The sequence below is a fragment of the Aptenodytes patagonicus genome, chromosome 3 (assembly GCF_965638725.1).
Source record: "Aptenodytes patagonicus chromosome 3, bAptPat1.pri.cur, whole genome shotgun sequence".
Lineage (NCBI taxonomy): Eukaryota > Metazoa > Chordata > Aves > Sphenisciformes > Spheniscidae > Aptenodytes > Aptenodytes patagonicus.
Genome location: NC_134951.1, coordinates 49002214 through 49024779, shown reverse-complemented (window position 1 = coordinate 49024779; position 22566 = coordinate 49002214). Strand labels below are relative to the sequence as shown.

The following is a 22566-nucleotide window of genomic DNA, read 5'->3' as shown; positions in this document are numbered from 1 at the left end:
ATGATAAAATGCAATAATTCTCTCACATCGCTATAATTCACTTTATAAATGGAATTTATACCATTCCATTTATATTTATTTGCTATGGTCAAAGTAACTTACTCTATGTGAGTGAATAATGTGTATGTCATACCAGTTTCAGATGTTTGCTCTTATTTTTGTCCTACTTTAGTCTTCTTTTGCATTTACTTTTCCTTGTTTGCAGGTGTTACAGCCTTACTTATAATCCATAATTTAACTGAAAAACCTGAGTGAACTAAAGCCACCTCTATGAAAGTTGTACAGCTTAACACTATGAAAGTACCTACACATTTGGGGGAAAAATGAATGTGTTGTAGGAATGGTTTTTATTAGGACTGGCCAAAAAAGTAGCACTGAATTATGATTGTGATCATAAACTTTATGAAATACGTATTGTGAGAGTTAAGACTTGAAATCATTCATTTATTCCTTGTTTTAATATGTTTTAGTAAAATATGCAATTTTAAAAGGAAATTATTCTGAAACAGAATGGTTCTATAAGCATATTTTTAACCATTTGGTAAACCAATTACTATTATTGTATTATCTATTACTGCATCTTCCTGTACACTGAAACCTAGTTTCTGTGATATGCTTAGGAAGCTTCAGGAAAAAAAGGGAAATCGACTTTCAAGTTAGTATAGAAGTCCTAATAACGTTTTTCCCATGTCAAATTATTGTTATTTTATATAATCCTCCCTCTCACACGTGCTAGCATGCTTGCATTTTCTTTTAGCAACTCCATGCTGAAGCAGAGGTCTGTAATTTAACTTTGTACTTTAGAAGTTCCCAGATCTGCCAGGTCACTCTCTGCTACTGGTAGCTAATATTGCTGACCTCCTATTGCTCTGTGTGCAGTGGCAAAGGTCTTTCGGACTCCTGACCTCTGGTCATCAGGAATGTCATCAGTAGTTTGTAGTTTGGATGTTTTAAGTGAGAGGTGAACTTGTGAAATCTAAACCCTTCAGGGTGTTTTTAAGTGATCACTCAACTGTTTCATTGCCCTAGCTTGTACTTTTTATGATGTCTGTAATTGTAAAATTTGCGGTGTTTATCATATGCAGATATTTAAAAACAAAAATCAAATGCTTGTCTGTTTAAAGTGAGAAGTCTGAGAATACAATTACATATGATTTCTCTGATCAGTAACGTGAGAACTTTATAAGAATCGTAAGAACTTTTAACTTGTATGTTCTTGTAAACTATGTTTGTAGGTCCCATTACTGAAATGAGTCCATTTTAAATCCTGAAAGATAGTTAGAAATTAAGATTTTTAAAAATAGTAGATTTACATAATTGCATGTTGATGGGTTTTACAACTTTATCTCTTCAACTTCTCATGCTCAACTGGAAATTTCCAATTCCCTCTCTGGTAAGTCTTAAATCTAGAGACAGAGCCCAGGGTAGCCCAGCCTCACTATTTTGCTCCTACCTAGTTAATTGGGTTAACTTTACAATTTGAATGCTATACTTCTCTTTCTCTTTTTTTTTGACACATATCTTTTATCTGTAAAAATGCATTAACCACTAATTAGATAATAAATACAAAAGTTAGTGTTTGTTTCAAAAAGACACTGAGCAGCCCTTATCCCTTGGATGTTGCTCTCCATCCTACGCGTATCTGTGTGTGTTCTTCCTGTCGTTTTTCCAAAAGTAGGGAGTGGAGAGTACTCCAACGGAGTACTAGAGAAGCGGCAAGATCATTTTCCTATTACCCGAGCTGGAGTGGAGAGTTAGGGCAGGCAGAGTCCCCAGTGGGAGGCACCGGTGCCAGAGAGGGAGCCCCTTCTCCGCAGCCAGGGACAGCTGCTGCCCAAGGGCTGTGGCTCCGATTCCTCCGTGCCCCGCGGCACAGGGGCTGGCACAGGGCTTTGCTTTCTGCCTTTCCTCCCTGCCAACCACCGACCCTGGAAGGAAGGGATGGGAAAGCCCCCATGGGAAAGGAACCGCGCTGCAGGGTTGGCTCTGATATGCTGGATGCCATTTGATTGCACTGCCACGTGCACGTGCAGTTGACAGGGAGAGATGTTATATGGTATGCGAAGGCAAGGAGCATATTTAGAAATGGTCTCTGTGATGAATTACAGTATCATGTAGTAAATATATTCTAATCTTGCCTGCCAGTTTTTGTTTTCTTCTTTTGCATCACGTTAGCCACTCTTCAAGATCTCTACAAAACTTCAGCCTGCTCTATTGCTAACAGAGCCTGCCAGGCTGCCCCAAAAATCTGGAATGTCACCTCTGCAAAGTTTTTCTTAAAAGTATATTTTTACATGTGTGAAACAGAGCGAGGAAGCTCTTTGTGCAAGTGTCTGCTGTCTAAAAGAGGGCTTCCAATCTAAATATCCCTGTGTTACGTAGCCGCTTCAATAAGCTGGTAGAAATGACTTTTTTTTTCTTTTTGTCTATAATATGAATCTTGAAAACATACATCATGTTTGTTCTTAAAACTTATAACTAGTAATATATGTTTATAACTGTCTTTAACTGGGACATCGTCCTAGACCTTTTATATCTAAGAGCAAAAAAAACCCAAACAGTTTAAACTTTGGAAGTTTGAATTATGTCCCATAAAACTGAGACCAAAGCATATACATTTATAGGCTACCAATAAACTCCTTAAAATAGGAGTTTAGAATGGAATCGCTAACACAGATATAATTTTCAGAGCAGTAATTCTAGCAAGTACTTCTCCAATTCCATTTTTCAATCTACTTTACTTTTTGGTGTGAGCTGAAAAACAACTTTTAAGTATGTGGTCAGTTTGGGCTTTTTTTCTTTTTTCCTTTTTTATTTTTTTTTAGAGCACATATTTTCTCACATTTATTTGTTTTCTGAATATAAATCTAAGCTTGATTGTGTTCCAGCTGCCTGCCAGGATACATCTGTGTAAATTTAATGTCTTTCCTTATAAATCAAACTCACGCTTGAAAATGTGAAGATAAAATATAGTATAAATATGTTGGTTAATTTAAATAATTTTCATAATATATACTTGTGTCATTATTGTGTCACATAATATGGTCTTGTGCTCTTGGGAAGAGCATGGGCAAAGGAAGATTAACTTGGGAACTTTAGTTAAGCAATTTTTTTATTTTCCTTGTAGTACAGTTAACAGGGTCAAATGAGACTTCTGTCAGCACATGAATGGGGCTATATATATGCATATATAAAAAACAGAAATCATTTCAAATGGTTTTAAGTACAGAAGTATCCTCAAAGAAAAATCTGGAAGACATCATTATCCAGTTACGTAGCTACTCACAAACTGTCAGTGCTTGTTCTTTCTCTATTTTGACCACACTTCTTTTCTCTATCCTATACTAAGGGTACCATAGGTATCACCCAAATGAGGACAGTTACAGACTGCTTTAAAGATTGGAGTACAGCTACTTCCTATACACTGTAGCACTATGTGGAAGTGACAGGTCAGGACGTTGCACTAAAATATCTGTAGCACTTTGTACAATGGAACAAAAGACAAAAGCCAATCATACAATAATATTATCGTTGAGCTTATATTTGCCTATCCAGTTACTTAAAGATCAAAATATGCTGTCTTCACTTGGAAAAATAAATTGCATATTGGCATACCTTTGAACTTCTGATAGCAGAGAACTAAAATTTACTTCGTAATGTATTATTAGTGTTAATTGCAGAACAGCTGTAAAAAAAACCCACATTTATTTATTGCAGCTTATTTTTTATTTTTCATTCTATGCACAAGTGTATGATTTTTGCAGTCCTTCAGCATGTACTCAGACTACCAGAAGTTTATGTAATTTAAACCAAGGTTCAGGTAAAGAGGATGCGATTACTATATTAGCTAAAAATGATCCTCATCTTTTCTCCTTTTTTATTATTCTGGTAGTTACTCATAGTACTAGTTTACTGTAAGATTTTTTTAACACTTTAGCTTAACGACTGTTAATTTTGGTATCAGATTTCCTAAGAATGCTTTTCCCTTGTTCCTTTCTACATCAGAAACTTGAAAGAGAGCAAAACACATTGCAGGTTTATTCAAGTTGAAAATACGGTGTGTTTGGGTTCACTGTACCAATATAAAGAAAAGGAACATACAGGCAGTCAGCCAGTCCTAAGGTAGTTTCAATAACAGCATCGCTAAAGAAAAGACTACTGGTTCAACTCTGGAATGTGAGAAACTATTTTTGGTTTGTTTTAGACCCTCATTGTTACAAATTAATCAACTGCTCTTTAAAGTCTAGAACTCATTAACTTTATAAGTTTTACTGTTCCCATGACTGAACTTAACTTAAAATATTCAAGTTTACTTTAGCTGCTCACCTTGATCCCATTTCTGTCTATGCTCCACAAGTATCCTCTTCTCTCTTGTAGGCAGACGGCAAGATGTAGCTGCTTGAGATTTAAAATATTTCAGAAGGTTTACATGTGGTATAAGTTTATAGTTCAGCTCTCACTATAAATCAGTAATTTCAGCCAAACCTACACATTTTGAGGGTAGAAAGAAAATCTGATTTTTTTTTTTTTTAACCCTGTGGACACTGCGGAGCATAGTACTCGCCACGTTGGATGCCTTATTTAAATTTTAGTTCAGTCTGACTCCTCAAATGCCTCCTAGTACCAGAAAACTGCAAAAGATATATTTTAAAAAGGGATCAGTTGTTTACTTTTAGAACAATTCTAACAATTCAAATAAAGGGTGATGATAAGCTGCATATCTGGAACACGATGTTGCAGACAGGACTCTAAGATGATTCTGTGGCCGGTGTTATGCAGGAAACAGAATTCAATTATCAGAATAACCCTTTGGCCTTGTAAAATGTAACTATCGAGTTTATGCAGGTCTACGTGTGACATTTCTCACTGGCAAAGGAAGTTACTGTCTCCTATATGACCCTACATCGCGTACAGGTTGAAATGTAGGTTTGAGAGGACTCTTACACCCTTGAAATGATGCAGCTGTCTCTAATGCCCAAAAGAAGACATTATCGGGAAAGTCCATCACAGACCTATAGAAAAGAGAGATGTGACGTGACTACCAAACGCATGATTGCAGAACCCATAGCTAAAATTCCTAGTTATCTCCTGGTATACTCCAACTTACGCTTAAGTGTGTAGGTGCTTGTAAACATATTATTCGCACATGGGCTGCAATAGTCCTGATTTAACAGAAGAAAAAAGGGAAAGTGAAAAATGCACAGCAATGCTTTGTAGTTTAACTATAAAGTTTGTATTAAGTTTCTTGACTGTAGAACGAAGATTAATGATTGATACGTAATTTGATCTGTTTCTTCACCCATGGAAGTAAGCACGGTATTCAGAGACAATGTTCTAAAATAATATATATTATACATTGTGTGGAATAGTTGAAGCTGTAGGCTTTGCAGAACAGATTGAGATTCCCGATGAAAAGGAAAACTAAAATGAAAAAATATTGAGTGAACAGCAGGGCCCATTTGAGGTGATTACAAAGGATGTTTCTTTATTCTGTCTTTTCTTGTGCAACCTGAAAACAGTAGCAGGGGGTTACAAGCAGAGTTCATCACAGAGTTGTCAATCACTGTCATTTAACATTTTGCAATGGAAGATGTCTTTATTCAAGGACAGCTGGGCAAATCAGAGAAACAGATTTGCAGTTAGTAGTCTGTCCAGCCTACACTAAGCAAACAAGGACAGGGCAGACATACTGGCCTCTCACATAAAAATATAATGGACTCTGCTGACCTCGGTGCCCTCCATTCAGCTTCATTCTCAGTTGTATAAAAGCTTCACTACCCATTCTCAATTTCCTTTAATTACCTACATGATGCAGATAAGAAAATGAACCTCACTTACTTACAGTCAATGATCACAAACAGGAAATTAAGTAGGCAAGTTGTTTAAAATAAGAGGAGTGTTTTGGAGGTAAATAAAACATGTGCTGGGGAAGAATTAGGGAAAATGCATTTTCAGCAGTACCAATTGGTCTGGAGCAACTTGGCTGATCCTTCTTCTTTCTGCTACTTTAAACTGGAAAGCAAAACTAAGTAAAAAATCTCCTTGGTAAATATTCTTTAAAATATCTTTGAAGAAGCAGCCAGTTAAATAAAAAGAGTGAAGCAAACATGCAGCCTTCTATAGGGCTTAAAAAGATTGTGACCTTAGGTTCAGAGAATAAATGACCACAGTTTTCACAAGAGATCTAGCAGAGGCATCCAGGATTAAGCAGCAGTTGTCTTTAGTCAGTCTTCACTTCTAATCTGCAGTCGAGATATGAAATAAAGTAATGACATTCTGATTTTCTTTCCAAATCCTAACTTGTCTAACACCTATCTTTCCTTTTACATTTATATCACAGTTTAGGTGTAGTTTCATTGTGCCATTAAAGAAAACAGAAAATTTTGTGCTGTCTGTTTCCAAGGGGGTGAAAAACAGCTATATAACTGTTTTTAGGAATTGTCAAAAAAGGTTCTATGTGTTAGGATATTAATGAGTGGATACAGTACTTTGCAAGTCAATTAGGTAGTTCTAGTAGTGTTCCAAAATTGCCGTTTTTCTTTACTCACTCTGCATTGGTTACCGTTGTGAATATTTCATTAATATGGATTTGCAGGAAGTCTGACTGGAGATTGAAGACTAAAATGCATAATATCGAATCGATAGTTTAAGAGGAATATAAAACCCTGAACACTTTAATTTAATGGTCTCTGCTAAGCCCATAGTTGAGAAGACATTGCCCTTCGGGCTACCCAAATGACTTTTTATTTTATGACAAAAGAAGTACGCTCTCTTAAATTACAGATGGAAAAAATATGGCATATTACAAAACTCTTACTTTACTTGCAAGTTTTATACTTCAAAAAGATCGTTCTCATTCCAAACAAGAATATGTATGCATACATGCACAAGAGGATTTTGTGGAGAAAATAAATTACCAGTTAAGTCACAGAACTGACTCTTCAGCCTAAATTATAGTTCTTAGGATGCTTCTGTTGGATTTTCTTTCTTTCAGAGACAGTGGATTTCTCTACCAGGAGAATGAACATCTCTGCTCTGGCTACTAGAACAGGCATACTTGTTCCTCTCAGCCCCAAGGATGTTGCTACTCATAACTACACTTAGATTACCTGTTGGTGTGCAGCTTCTTTTTCCAACAGTGAGAAAGTTCTTAGACAGCTTTCATTTTGGCATGAATGGTATTAGTCCCGCTCTGGAGCAGAGAGGATAGTTTTCAGCGCCTACTTACAATTTTGCTCTTTGCTTTGATCACTGATCATCTGTTGCTTAGGCACTGACTGCTGAAAATATTGAAAATATATTTTAAAAGAACCTTAGCAGAGCTATTTCAAACCCACGGTGTTTTGAATACAAAGAGAAAAGTGGAAACCCTGAAAATTGAAAAAGCGAATTATTGACTTCTTTATAGCTAACCTTACGATGTTTTTGTCAGCCAACCAGGGTAGGATATCTGTAGAAGGTCATCTCAAATACTGAGTCTATCCAATTAATGTATTTATTTCACTGCTTTTATTTTCTTCTTCTCTAATGTTAAAATCAGCTATGTGAAAAAAAAATTAAAACCTATAATTGTGTCAATATTTGTGAATATTTTACTAGCTATTGTTTTCCCACACACATGATTTTGATAAATAAGTACATTTTCTAAACATTAAAATGCTGCTATTTTAACAACGAAATCTAACTGTAATAAATTAAATGCATATATTTTAATGTCTCAGTAAGGAATAATTATTGTGAAGTTAATTACAATGGTTAATTTTTTTTTTTTTTTTTTAAAGAATGCTGAGGAATACACAGATCTGCCTGTGAGACACAATGAAGACCAGATGAACAGTGAACTGGCAAAACACCTTCCAATTGAAGTCAATCCCCATTCATTTGACAGTTCACACACAAAAACACACCTCCTGCTGCAAGCCCACTTCAGTCATGCCATGCTGCCTTGTCCAGATTATGCAACTGACACAAAGACAGTGCTGGACCAAGCAATTAGAATATGTCAGGTATAGTAAGGCATTTCAGTATTTAACTCTTGTTGGTTTACTATTTATTGTTAGCGTGTTGTAATATTTTGAATGTAGAAAAATCTGAAGATTGCTTGCAGTCTTGTGGAGAACTGGTACCACACGGTATGATACCACTTTGTTTAGGAAGGAACTAGATGCTCATAAAGATACCCACTTTACAGAACTGGAGGTAAACAAACTTACGGTAAAAGACTGTGGTACCCTGGTGGGAGGCATCTGTTGCCATAGGGCTCACCTCTTCTTTCATATGCAACAGCTTTCTATCTCTGTATTGTGGAATGTTGTACGTAAGTCATTCCTGCATGGGTGTGCTCCCTGCAGATTGCTATGCTGACCCCCAAGAACCTGTCTCCCATGGGTACTTTTATTTTTATAGCGCCCAAAAGTGCTGTAGGCACTGCCGAGCATAAATAAAACATGTTTTGAAATGTGATTTGGGACAACATACAGGGGTTTTCTCTAGCTTGTGAAAAGATACGTCTTCTATTTCCCAATTATCATAGAGTCAAAGAGCATGCTTTTAAACACAGATTTTAAACTCAGTCTGGAGGCTTGTGACTTTTACAGTTGTACTGCAGTTGCAACCCACAGAAACTAAACTGACCATGGAGAGTACTGGCAACAAGCGATCACATGCACAGCTGCATGCCTCAAAAGAATTTTAAAGCGGCAATTTGAGTTTGGAATAGAGTGCTGCCATATCCGAAAAGCACAATTACAGTTAACAGCAGGAAGGTTGAGCTCTAGTTGACGCAGACAACAGCCACCCCTCTGATTCTGCTGGAAAGGAATAATATTCTCTTAAGCAGAACTGGACAAGGACTCGTTCATAGGTTCTTGAAGACCAGGTAGCCTTCAACAAACTATTTTTTTTATCTTCCTCGGTTCCATATCTGTAAAATAGGGACAGTAAGTTTTTCTTCCTACAGTTTTTGTTTGCTCAAATTTTAATATCCTCAGTGATCTACATGTCAACTATCAGAATGAGGCTTTGATCTTGTTTGAAGCCTGCTGGCAATATGGTAGCTGCAAACATCATTGTGTCAAGCCTGCCGGTTTGTAAAACCACTCTATAAGAAATTATTAATCAGTGCTCTAGACAGACAAAATACCATGGGCAATTCAGCGTCCAGTGATTTGGGTGGGTCTCAACCTTACACTAACAAAACCTGCAAGCTTGTAATACTAAAATCAAATAAAATAATACTAAAACAAAGCAAAACTAAAATTAAGAAAAGGAATGTAAGAAGCAAATGTTATTGCTTCACAGTCTTAAACTTGGCAACCAGCAGTGCTTGAATGCAAGTCCACTCCAAATATTTCAAATTAGTAAAATCATGGTGCTGAAAGCTTCAATATTTGAACAGTTATTATTCATAATACTCAGTTATTAACAGAGAACAACGTCGCTCAGTCAGGTGAGAAAATTCACCTTTGTTTCAAAGAAATCACATACTTAAAGTTCATTTAGACATTCATGGAATTAGCATTTGGGGGTAATAACATATTTGGAAAAAAATGTAAATTAAAGATTCTTTTCAATAATTATTTTGCTCAATATTTATCCTGCTATGCTAAGAAATGTATTTTTTAATCCTGTTACTGCATAATAGGTGTTTCAGAAGCAATAATCACTGAGAAGAAAAAACCCTAAAATATTCAAGAGTTCCTTTAAACTGAAGTAGAGTTCAGAAGAATACCATTCCATAGTGTGCCTTGGCACTCCGGCCTTCCGTTAACTGCTACATAATGTTACATCTATAGTCGTCTTTTTAAAAAAAAAAAAAAAAGTTCCTCTTCTAAAAAAAAAAAAAAACCATGCAAGCATTTTTGTATTTTGAAGTTGGTGCATGGTTTACATCTCTTGGGAGAATATTTGTTCCATCTTATTAGTCACGCTTTCCAAACGGAGGTTAAAGTTCCCAGAATCTAAGCAATAGACAGGGTTACACTTTCAATACGGGTTGTTACCTTTTTCCTTAGCACTGACCTGCTGATGAACTCTGGGTCAACAGAGGTGGAAAAAAAGATGTTAGTTGTGAGAAAAGGAACTGAACCATAGAAGGATCCATTGATAAACATATTCAGTGGGTGATGTTCTCTGTGTGTGTGAACACGCACTCGCGCACTACCAAACGTAAAATTCAGCAGTGAGGCGGGAATTGGTTTTTGAGTTACGTTGAACTTTTGTTTATTTACTTACAAAGTACTTTAGCTGTTAAGGTTGTATAGCTAACCTTCAAACTGTGACCTGGACATAAACTGTTATTTTTGCTGGCGGGTACGTGAATGAGAGACTTTCCGTATCAGCGCTGCTTTTCTGTTACAAGGAAGCAAGATCTTTCAAAGAGCTTTTACAAGTGGCTGTGTATCGGTACGTACAGCAGGCCTCCATCCTAGGTCCCCTGCAGAGCAGATTTGCCATCGCTAACCACAATACATAAGCAAGCCTCTTTCCATCGCAGGCTATTAAACTTCTCCACTCTTCTGTGCTGTCTTTCACCCGAATCAGCCTTCTCTCTCATGGTTCCTTTCGCATCCCACCCGTTGCATCCTCCCACCCATTCCTCCAACGTCCTCTGGGCCTCTTTCATCGCTAGTGGCTTTAGGCTTAGTAGTGTTAATAGTCAGAAAATATGTTAACAGGACCAGATAGATAAATGTAGCTGATGGATTTCAGGTAAGATTCCATTCTCTTATAATAAAAAAATGTATGCAATCACTCTTAAATTAATTTTCCTGAGGTGTCTTAGAAGTTTTGGTTTTATGTTAGAATTCTGTTCGTCTGTACTCATGATGAAAGATAGAAGTCATAAGCATTTAACAGAATTTGAGGAGTCGTGGTGCTGGCTCAAGAAAGGAATGTAATTGTTAACATAGAAAATGGAAGAAATATATTCTGTTACAGTTTTCCCGTAGTTAGCATTTGTTAGGTATAGATGGAGTTCACTATAGCAAGATAAAATTTAGTATCCATTTACCCGGTATGAAATACAGAATTCTTTCCCTTTTACTGCAGAAATATGGGGAATAGCAATGTGTAACCTTCTGGAAGGTGAATGCCTATCTGCTCCCACACCCATCTCTGTAATGAAAGGCCACTGAGGCATTGACTAGACTGAAGGAATGTCCCTGCTCTACACTGAAAAGCTCAAGTCAAAAACTAACAAGTTTGTTATCAGCGACAGGCTCTCGTAGGTAAAGCACAGAAGGTTCCCATGGCTCAGAAAATCTCCTGTGACTTCCTATGTGATCTTGGGCAAGTCATTTAATTTTTATTTGCCTCTGTTACCTTTAATGCAATTACAGTAGACTGCATATTCTCTTCAAGCCTAGCACTCTATCTGCATTATTTTTACCAAGAAAAGATAGAAGTGTCAGTAAGATGGTGCTGAGCACTCCAGTAGCTGCTCAAAATCAAACACTTCTCCACTTCTTGCAGAAGAACATCAAAGAATAAAAATTCTAATGAAATGATTTGTCTAGTATTTTTCTAGAATATAATTATTATTGTAAAGACAATACCCCACCTTTTTTCCTGTGTCTGATTTAAGAATATGTGAAACGGACTAAACCTAATCTCTTTTTTACTTCTTTTGTCAAGCCTTATATTTTGTGGCTGTGTATTCAGCGATCAGTTCTTACTCTGCTGTTCTAAGACTCGCCTATATTTGCATTAATTGAAATGGATAATTGAGGCAGTAATACCGTCAGTCTCAGATTCAGCAGGGCAGTGTCTTCTAGGAAATAATGTGACAGTTGTTGGCTTTGCATTGAGATTGTCCACAAGCCTCCACTTGTAGTATAATCGTTGATAAAATATTTTAATATTGCCAGGAGCAGAACTGCCATGGAGCTCAGCCTTAACCTTTGAGAAGTGTTTACCTATGGATGTGTTAAATGCATCTCAGCAGGGTACCTGTGCGCTGAGAAGATGGACATGAAGTCAGATTCCAAACTGCAGACTAAAGACTAGTTTGCACGGGAAACATGCACATCCCTGAAACGAGGACCTTGTAACGCTGTCACTGATGGCCTGCCTTTCCCCACCATGTTACTCCTCCAGAGAACCCAATTGTGACAGGAAATAAAAAACTCTTTGGGTTAAGCACTGCGTTTCCTTAGCTGGACGATGATGTGCGTAACACCGCTTACCCATTCTAAAATAGTTAAAGTAAATAAGTTGTTTCTGGTCATTTAAATTGCAGCTTTTGCTACAGTTCTGCTTATGAGGATCATCTTTGTGGTACATGTTGAGAGTCAGCAAATATTACACAAATATGCTGCCCAATTCAGCTGTCTTTTAAGAGCTAGCTTACGTACTAAATGCTTACTCTACTAAACTGCAGACTGTTCTGGCTGATGGTGGGAGCTGTATCTACTGCTCTCACACAAAAGGTGCTTTCCGGCCATATCAGCACAGCTGCAAACAGCAGAGGTGCCTGAGCTGCAGCTCCCGGACTAAAAGAACGAGAATGGCCCTCAGCTCTGGACTTCCCATCCTCCCCAAACTTCCTCAGTTCATAACAGCCACTAAAACGACTGACCTGGGGAGTCATACCCCTTGGATCATCCGTTTTCCTGCCTATGAGGAAATGGAGCAGTTCTTAAAGTGTGTTTTGAGCTCGTATGTTGTCTGTTGTTAGTGCAGGTGTGCCGATTACTTGCTGCCAGGTGGTGGGAGTTACAGGAACGGCCTATTTTACAGTTGTGTGTGTAAGATTTGTCCAGAAGTGCCCAGGGAAAGAGGTAATTGCTTTGTTTAATGGGTGCATTGGCAGCTATGAATAAATGGGCAGCTTCACTGAAGGAAGGGAAGAGAATCAAATTAACTTGAGAATGCAGAGGATTATTCAGAAACAAGTGAAGAGCAGAGGCCGTATCTCTTTAGCTACTACACGTATTCTTTGTGTATGCGGTGATATTCCAGTGATAGCACCACGTTTGCAATTTTACTTAAATATTGGCTGCTTTCGTGGTTGGATGGCTATTACTCCACATTAGGAGGGTGGAAATAATAGAATAATCAAAAAACTTGTTGCGCATATACTGGACAGTAATGCTCATTTATAGCTACTAAGCAGCGATGGATAGCTTTGTAGTGAAAGTAGCTGGGCATAGGAAATGTTGAGGTGGAATTACTTGCTGCCAGCTTGTGTTTTATAGGTATATATGTGGGAGGAGGGAGGGTTACCTTTGTGGCAGTGGCGTTGGGGCTTTTGCTTGCTATGGATAATTGGTGAACTGGTGTATGGAAGCATCTTGGTGACAGTTTAATGATCATTTGGTGCTGCTTATATATAATCCCTCCCCCACCCATGACAAACCTTTTCCCAGTTGGGGCTGGAGGAAATGAGTAATGCTTAACCCATTTGTGTGATCAATTCACTTAAGCAGCTACTGTGAAATGTTAATCACAACTTTAATTTGTACTGCATTAGCATTTTGATTAACTTGTAGGCTTGCTAGCACACTTGAAGCACTTTTACTCATAGTTACAGCTCGGAAATGACTTTTTGATTAATTAAGTTTGTTAGACAGCAGCTGAGCTTCCTGAATGCTAACCTTATGGGGCTAAAAGTTCAGGAGAAAGTTACTGGGAATAACTGTTGCTGTTGAAAAGGATTCTTGTGAATGTGCTCAAAATTTTTTAATTATTGACAAAATATTACATTACTACTTTTAAACTGACTTTAAACTCTAAAGAGGGCAGGTTTATTATGAGAAAGATGCTGTATATTTTTCATGAGTTTGGTAGATTTGTGTAAGATTTGGAACAAATGCCATCTTTAAGACATTGTTTATGTTTAGGAAACTGGGATTTCTTGCCAAGAGACTTTTCTCAGAAACGTTTTATTATATTTACAGTTCACTAGTATAGTGGAGAATGTGAATGTATTAATTACTAATTTGAAAATAAATTGGACGTTGGGACTCAACAAGTTCTGAACGTGTTGGGTTACGCCCTACCAAGTTTATATTGCTGGTATCGCATTCCATAGCTGCTTTTATCTCTGTAATACTATCCCAAAAAAAAAAAATCAGTAAGAACCCAAGGGTTGCACTCCACTAAGTGTAGACAGTAAGTGATTCGTCCTTTCCCTGGTTCTGATCATACTAATAATGTTACTATGGAGGCTAAAGGATGAATACAGGGATAGGAATCTTACAAAGCAGCTAGGAAGGTCGTAATTTGCATACATCAGTGAGACCTTTATGATGATGGGAGAATGAAGAATTAGTCTCTCGTAGGGGGTAGCAGAGCATATGGAAGAGGGAGCTGAATATGCTTGTAAAAAAAGTGAAGGGAAGGGGGATGCAGAGGGCAGAATAAAAGGAGTGCCTCCTGAATAGGATTAATTACATCTTATTCACTATATCTGTGATAAAGTACGGGGGGACGGGGTGTCTGTAGGCTGAAACTATACAGCTGTATGAGTCTGATTTAATTGATCTGAAAGAACTCCTCCTCCTCCCCAAATTAATACATTTCTAAAAAGTAATCTTGGACTAGATCTCTGAAGTGCAAAGGTTCTGTAGATACCTGTTTTACCAATATATAACACACAAAATGTAGTGACCTTAAAACCCTCTGTAAGACTTCTTCAAATAAATTCCAACTTTTCAAGTCAGTTGTTTCTGGGGTATATAACTGAAGCATCGTAATCATGATTTATATAAAAACATGAAACTTCTAGTACATGGTATGCTTTAACATCTGGAAAAATATTTTACTTGTATTAGTATGATCTCAAGTCACATGTGGAGCATAATATAATATTACATATTGGAAGGCTTCCTACGTTTGAAGCTTCATGTGCATGAAGCATTTACTATTATTCTGAATTAATTCATAGTTTTCAGGAGAATGGGTACAATGCATACACTTTTGCGTATTATTATCTGTAAATATTTGTCATATAAACTCTGTAGTCCTAAACAGCTGTAATTGGGCACCATTCTAATGATTTTAATAGATCTGTGGATTTAAACTCGTGTTTCTAACTGAAGTCTAGTCCTAGACAACAGAACTTACATTAGCATGCAGTGAAGACAAGAGTGGGGATGTTTTGATTATTTGATATTGGAATACTATACACAATAAATTCAGGTACAAAAATAGGTACAAAACCCAACCAGCCTTAGCTCTGCTTTTTGATGTAACTGTGCAATAACAGTTTAAAGTAGTTTAGTCTTACACAGTTTTTCTTTTAAATTATTGTTTCCTTCCTTAAAGCATCACTGCAGAACAAGACTTGCATTTCTTTGGCTCAGAATGTGTTGGATTTACTTTACATAAACTTTCAAGTCTAAGGTGAATGTTGTTCTACATAGAGGGCTGTATACATTAGTGTACCAACCTTCAATTTCCCGAACGAAGGCGCTCAAGAAAGTGTCATAGTCTGTGCAGCACTGATACAAAAAATAAAATTAATCTTTTAAGAGTGGAGAAATTCGAGCCATGTAGCTCACCGTGAGCACTCCTGAAGTTTCAGCCCCCATCCACCAAGTCATTACCACCAACAGCATCGCTGTAGGCAGTCGGCTTTTAGCTGAGTAATCACAGATGTAATTCTCAGCCACAATGGCGCTTCTTACATTACCTTAGTCTCCTTAGCTAGCCTCTGTATCCACAGCAGTTATCATTGCTCATTTAGCTTCATTGCCACTTTCCTTAAGTATAATTTACCCACAAAATATTGATGTTTATATTTACAATGTTTACAATTACATTTATATTTACAGTATTTAAGTAGAAATGCTTAGTATATTCAGAGTTATATGACAGGTGACTTCAAACAGAAGACAAAATTATTCCAAGCAGTATGCAGTCTCTGTTAATAAGATGCAAGCTGTTTCATTTTAACACTTCAATAACTTACCTTAAAGGAAAAAGCTATTTAAGTCATTTGAGTAGATCAGAAATTCTGCTAGTTGTACAGTCTCTGTTCCCCTGCCACCTACCCAGTCGTACAAGAGTGATCCAGAATATCTGGCTTTCAAATGAAGGATGTGAAAGTAATACCAAAAACAGTGTTAAAACTTTGCAAAAGGTTTCTAAAATAAAAGGCATTTCAGTTGCTAGACAAACCTCCTAAATGGGCAGGGGGTGAGTGGGATGGATATGTCCATTATGGAACAATTTAGTATCTGTTATTTTGAGCACATATTCAGAGTGCTTAAAAACACCAGCGAAAATGTTTTATAAAGCACATATATATATATATCAAAATGTTTTGCTACCAGTATGTTTTGCTATCAGTGAGTATGCCACACACTCACCTCTCCCACATCCTCTCTCCATCTTTGCTTCCCTTCTAGGTAGGGAATTATAAACCATAATTTAAATTCCAAGCATGGATAGTAACTTTGGCTAAAAAGAGACAGACTGTAAAATCTCAGCTTCATGTTAGACCAGAAAGGCACAATTCGATCAGTTTAAATAATTCAGTACTTAAGGATCACCAACCACTGCTCCTGAAAATAAGATGATGGAAACCTGGTAATAGATGCTGAGGGTTTCGTATTAATGCACTCCTGGAATGAAGAAAGAAATAGCAAGATTTCGATCCAAACATTTTGACATTCAATTCTCAATATCATCAAAACGAAAATTTTTGCCATACCTGACAGGTACACCTACATCAATCAGTTACTGAGCATCAGCATTTTTGTCCTACCCCTGCCATGGTTTACAGCTTGTGGCTTCCCATGTTGGTATTGGTACAAGCCAAGCTATTTTTGATAATGACAGACAAAATGTTAAAGGATGTGTCACTAATTGCTATTATTAGTTTGTGGTTGTCCAAGTATGACACTTGAAAGGCTTAAAAGCTAACACCTGATTCTTTCATTAAAACCCATCTCAGTACAGGCCTCTGCTTTTATTCTCCTAAGTGCAGGAAGAGGCTCAAATAAGATGATGGTAAACGCATTTTCCATTGTAACAAGCAGTGTTTCCCTTGACTCCATCTATTTACTCCATCTTTTCTACTTTAGGTTAAAAAGTGGTGGGCTTAGGGCTTTTTTTTTTTTTAACTTGTTGGTTTACCAAAAAATATTTGTGTTTTTTCTGTAAGTAAAAGCATCTTTATAGTTTTGTGGTTTCACTTCTTGCACTCACTGTCCTCTTCTCTTAATTTTTTCTCTATGATGAAATTATCCTGTCTTGGCATGAAAGTCTGAGGCTAGAAAGGCAGATAACCAATTTGTGCCATTTCTCAGTTTAGAATACTATTCTTAATCTGTTCCAATCTTATCAGCTATAAGATATTTAGAAATTACTTACTACTTTGCCAAATAAGAGTTAGAGTTAAGAAGCCACAAATTTCTAGAAGATTATGCTGGTTTGTAGTTGAAAACAACAACAACAAGCCAAACAAGCAGCAACTGGAGAAACTAGAGAGACTAAATGTTATTCATCAAATAACATAAATATTAAATACTTATCATTTTTTCTTTTGTCTTTTATATTACTTTATTTAGTTGCTACATTTTATATAGCTAATTTGGAGATGGGGAATGACTCAATTTGTTACCTTGAGTATTTATAGGCATTTCAATAACCATTTAAGTATCAAGCATCTGTGTGTTTTACACTTAGCGGAAAATGAAACATGTGCGGGTTTCCAAGGCAGCAGATGAAACAAGCCAACTTTACCATTGTTCTGACTTTTTCACAATGTCACTGTCTTGGATTTCACATCCAGATAGAGATGCTGTGAATAAATTCTATGGGTGAAGAAGCAGAAAATAAGGAGGAAAAGAGGATTTGCCATGTGGATTCATTATAACAATGTGGAACACAGAGTCTCACACACACAGGCTTTCCTTACTCCCTACGGGATATCTATCTGTAGGCCTCTATCAATTTCTAGGAGATTTTCTAGGTTGAAAGGATCCTCCAGTTAATTTCAGTGTATAGCTTGTTTTAGATTTCTCTCTCTTACGTCTTCTCTCTTCCTTCTCCCCTTTTCAAACCTCTGTTAAAAGGGGTGGGGGTAGGGGAATAGATTTAAAAACAAAAAAAGAAAGAAAACAATGAAAACAGTGTTATTCATGTATCCTCAGAAGCATTTTATGAAAATACCGCTGCTTCATGCTGACTAAAAATACAAGTTACCGTATTCTTCTTGCTGCTCATGGAAAAGACAGGATATCTATGCACCCATTATTCTTCACGTACATACAGCAGTCTCGTCATTGAGGAACATGATGTTTCAGGCTATGTCAGAATAGCAGAAAGGAAAGAACAAGAATCAGGTAGTGGAGCATAGGAGAGAGATACCGTACTGTCTGAGCAACACGCTCAGAGACACGGGCTGTACCGTATGTGGAGGCTTCAATATATTTTAAAATGTGGAAGCAGGTAAAGAGCGACTCGCCCTGTAAGTTTAAAAGACAGACTTCACTCTGATACGTGCTGAGAACAATTCCTTCCTTATCTGACTAAAAGTCATGTGAACCAACACATAAATCTACAGGCCACGAAGCTGCTCCTTTCAAATGTGACTTCTAACATAATTTTATTTTCTATTGGGTAAAAAGAATCATACCTGGAAACCACCTGGGCAAGCCAAGTGAAAAGACAGAAAACCATTAATGTTGTGCTGTGAGGTGCTATTTCTAGGGTCGCTAGGAATGTTATTAGGGTGTTTCAGGGTGCTATGGCTCTTCCTTCAAAAAAGGCGAGTTAAATGTTAAATGTCGATCTTTACTAGCTGAAAGGCACTTTATCCACAATTCATGAGAAATGAGACAACATTTGTGTAATACAGGGTAACACTTCAAATATTTTTCTAAGTGTCACTGATCTTATCACCCCGATCTGGAATAAAACCTGTTGAAATGGCATTGTAAACTGCTAAAATAAACTGTGCGACTGGCCGGGACTGAAACTAACTTGTGTCTTTAAACTCAGTATTTCTCCAGAATCAGTGTAATTTAATTGAAATAGCTCTGCGTGTGTAAACAACTCTTTTGTTTAAAGAAGATTTCACTGTTTAGTTTGCCTTAAGTAAATGCTGCCTTTTGTTTGTCTGTAAAACATTTGATTAAATGTTAAGACTTACATAGACAGCTTCTCCTCATTACACTAGTGGCTGGAAAATAAGTTAAAATGATGCAGGTATCTGCTGGCTAAGGAAGTATCAAGCAGTATTTGTCTCTAAAAGAAAAACCCATGGAAACATCTTAAGCCTAGTCCTAAAATCAAACTACAGCTCTCCTAAAATCAAGAAGATGGTATTTAAAGAAGTGTTGAAACTGTTCAGTATACCAGACTCTCTTCTTGCTTTCTTAAAAGCATTTTCTAGTATTTTCATCAAACTCCAGATTTCCTACGTGGCAAACTACTTTTAAATACGTGACTTTCTACTGAGTTAGAGTGTTGTAATATGAAGACCCACACTTTATTGTGATTGTAATGGTATTAAACAACAAAATAAGCAAGACAACTAACATATTATAATTTTCTTCAGCAGCTGAAATGCTTCTATAAATTGTAATAATTTTTTTAATGTACTCTAGAGAGGGTGGAAAGTATATATTCAAATAACTGCATTTACTATTAAAAAAATTATGTTGAAACCAAAAGCTCATGTTTGAGCCTTTCTCCTTTGGAAGAACTCTTAAATTCCCCTTCAGACTAACTAAAGAGAATTTAAGTCCAGTCAGGAAAAAAGCAAGCATAACAATTTTTTCATGTCAATAGGGCCACTCGCAATGCACAATCCATAGTGAATTTTGCAGATTTAGATCTTTATGCTAGTGATACTTATAGTATACCTTTTACTTGTATTGTCTAAAACACGGTAAGTAGAAAAGGAACAGAAACTCACCAGACATGGAAGGCAGGATGATCGTTAACACTTTAAAGTGTGATGTGTAGCTGGATAGGGTTTTTTTGTTTGCTTGGGTTTTTTATGTACTTTGGGAAAGCTTTTCAGATTCAGGATAGAGATGCCAAAAGAGAGACAGCCAAGCATCCCTCATTCTCAAGACAATCAACTGTTTACAATGCAAAGGGTGAAATCCATGCTATTTCTGACTGCTCTTACTCACCCTAGGTAAACTATTAGCTATTTTGTAATCTTTCTTCAAGATTTCAAGTTAGGTGTCGGTGTTGAACAAAACCTCCAAAATGCTCATTAAGCTGAATTGTAGGGTTTTTTTAATCTAGTCCAATTCAAGAGATTTTTCAAGTCCTTAGGTTAAAATGGGAACTGGTACTGGTAAGTGGCTTTAGTATTAATTTTTTAACAAATATAAATATGTTGTTTGAATAAATATGCAATTCTGGCAAAGCTGTCATGTCAAAATATAAACCAATACTGCAGTTAATTGTAACTTCTTCCTTTACAGTAAACTGTGAGATTTATTCCTTTCACTCTGAGTTGGATTATGTAAAAGAGAGGTTATTTGTAAGGAAAAGAGCCCACCTTCTGCTCTCACCCCCCAAAACATGGTGTAAATTACCTTTTCAAGGCTAAGAGTTGATGACAATGCAGGATTTAATCCATCTTTTTTCAAGGTTAATTCAAAAGGTGCCTACTGCCATCAGTGGAGCTTGAAGCAAATTCCTATGTTGAAGGCCTAGAAATTCCTGTGTGTTAAACATTAAATAAATGCTTTCACTTGTATGAACCAGGTAGACAATTATACTTGCATTCTCTTTTTTTATATATGCCTCCTTTGATTAGGCAATGCTGGACGTTGCAGCACATCATGGCTGGCTGGTGACTGCTCTGAATATAACCAATCTGGTGCAGATGGTGGTTCAGGGTAGATGGATACACGACTCCTCCCTGCTTATTTTGCCCAATATAGAGCTACAACACCTTTACCTTTTTCGGTATGTAATTCTTCTAAGCATTTGCAGGTTTGCAATTCCATTCCACCTCTGACTGCTGATTGTGTTTGAATGTCATTGTTGTGCCCGAGAACGTTCATTAATGCACCAGAAGCAGAACTCATTCTTTCACAGGGATGCTTTCCCAAATGGAGTTTCTGTTTCTGTTTTCAACATTCATTGATTAATTAACCCCCACAGATTATTTTGAGAACCATGATTCCAGACCAATTAACAAGAGATCACTGGAAGGGTTCCAAGTCCTAACAAATCTAACTCTGTATATTAATTATCTCTTTATTTTAATCCATTATAAAAATACATTAGTATCCATCTTAATATCATAGCTAATGCTAAGCTCTATAGATGCCTAGATGATGCAGTAATTAATGCTACCCAAAAATAAATGGCCAGCATTTAATAACAGAAACCAGTATCGAGATTTACCGCCAAAACAACTGAAAACAAATGTTTGCTTTCCCTCCGCGGGCATGTGTTTTGCTGTCTCTATCAGGAAGTGGAGCCAAGGCAAAAGGAAGAGTGTGCATGGAGGTTACCAAGGACCTATCGAGTGTCTTCCCGAACTAATGGCTGCCTGCGAAGGAAAAGAGAATGTTTTTGCTTCCATTGTGGACAGTGAATTGCAAACAGCACACATTTCACAGGTAATACTTTCTATCCGTGGTCGTTATCAATGTGATTGGAAAGGAAGAGCAGTTGGGAAAAGAAATACTCTCTTCACTTCCCTTCAGCAGGTATCACGTGATGTTCTGTATAAAGCGCAACACATTCATTGCTCTAATTTCAGGCTACTGCTAGTTCTACAGGGTTTCTTCTCTGCCTGTTTTCTTAATACTATTTTCATTTATTCCCTGCTAACCAGTAACAGAGGCTGCTTTATGGCTGATATTTCCACATCTCTTTGCTCTAAAGAAGCTTCTCTGGGTCATTCAATCTGCTGAGTGTTATCCACCTTTTCGTAGCCAGCCATGCACTAGGAATACATGCATTGCAAATGTCATCGTAGCTGGTTTCTGAAGTGGTCTGTCAAACACCATTTTTTTCTGACAATACCCCTAGTAAAAGATCCAGCACTCATTTTCTATTTGCAACAGAAAGAGCAGATAAAATTTTCACACTTCACAGGGGGAAGAAAAAAATACTTTCTCAAAATGTTGAGGCTGCTGGAGTCTTATTTTCAGTTTGGTTTTCAAGCCATTTCCAGCAAAGGGCAGCTATATTCCACAGTATTCATCACATGCTAAGCCTATTGATTTCTAATAAATGTACGAAAGATGAAAACTTCAGAAGCTATACTTCAAATATTTTTTATTTGAATATTTAAAAGGACAGCAATATGTCCTGTGTTTGACTGTTCAGCTTCAGTTAAACCTTTTACTGGTATGCAAACAAGAAGAAAAGTACTTAAATGTCTATAACAGACATCTGCATCTGTAACTAAATTAACATCAAAATTTTGAATTAAGAAAATGTATTGACATCAAAACAAGGCTTCCTTTAACAACAGATTTCTAACATAATACACATTGATTTCAGTCTAACTTTCAGATGTGATAAAAAATTAGAACATTGTTATAATTAGTTCAGGGAGAACTCAGAAGTAAACTTACTTAATTTATTTGCATAAATTGCCATTCTGTTATCTTTAAAAGCAAATGCAAATTG

At 36.9% G+C, this 22566-nt stretch overlaps 1 protein-coding gene across 1 annotated transcript in view; it reads left to right on the top strand.

The window, feature by feature from the left end:
* Positions 1-22566, top strand: part of ASCC3 (activating signal cointegrator 1 complex subunit 3) — a 296878-nt gene that overhangs the window by 265925 nt on the left and 8387 nt on the right. The window contains exons 37-39 of the mRNA XM_076333301.1: positions 7782-8006; positions 20732-20883; positions 21395-21545. Of these exons, the coding sequence (XP_076189416.1) occupies positions 7782-8006; positions 20732-20883; positions 21395-21545 (528 nt within the window). The remainder of the gene's footprint in view (positions 1-7781; positions 8007-20731; positions 20884-21394; positions 21546-22566) is intronic.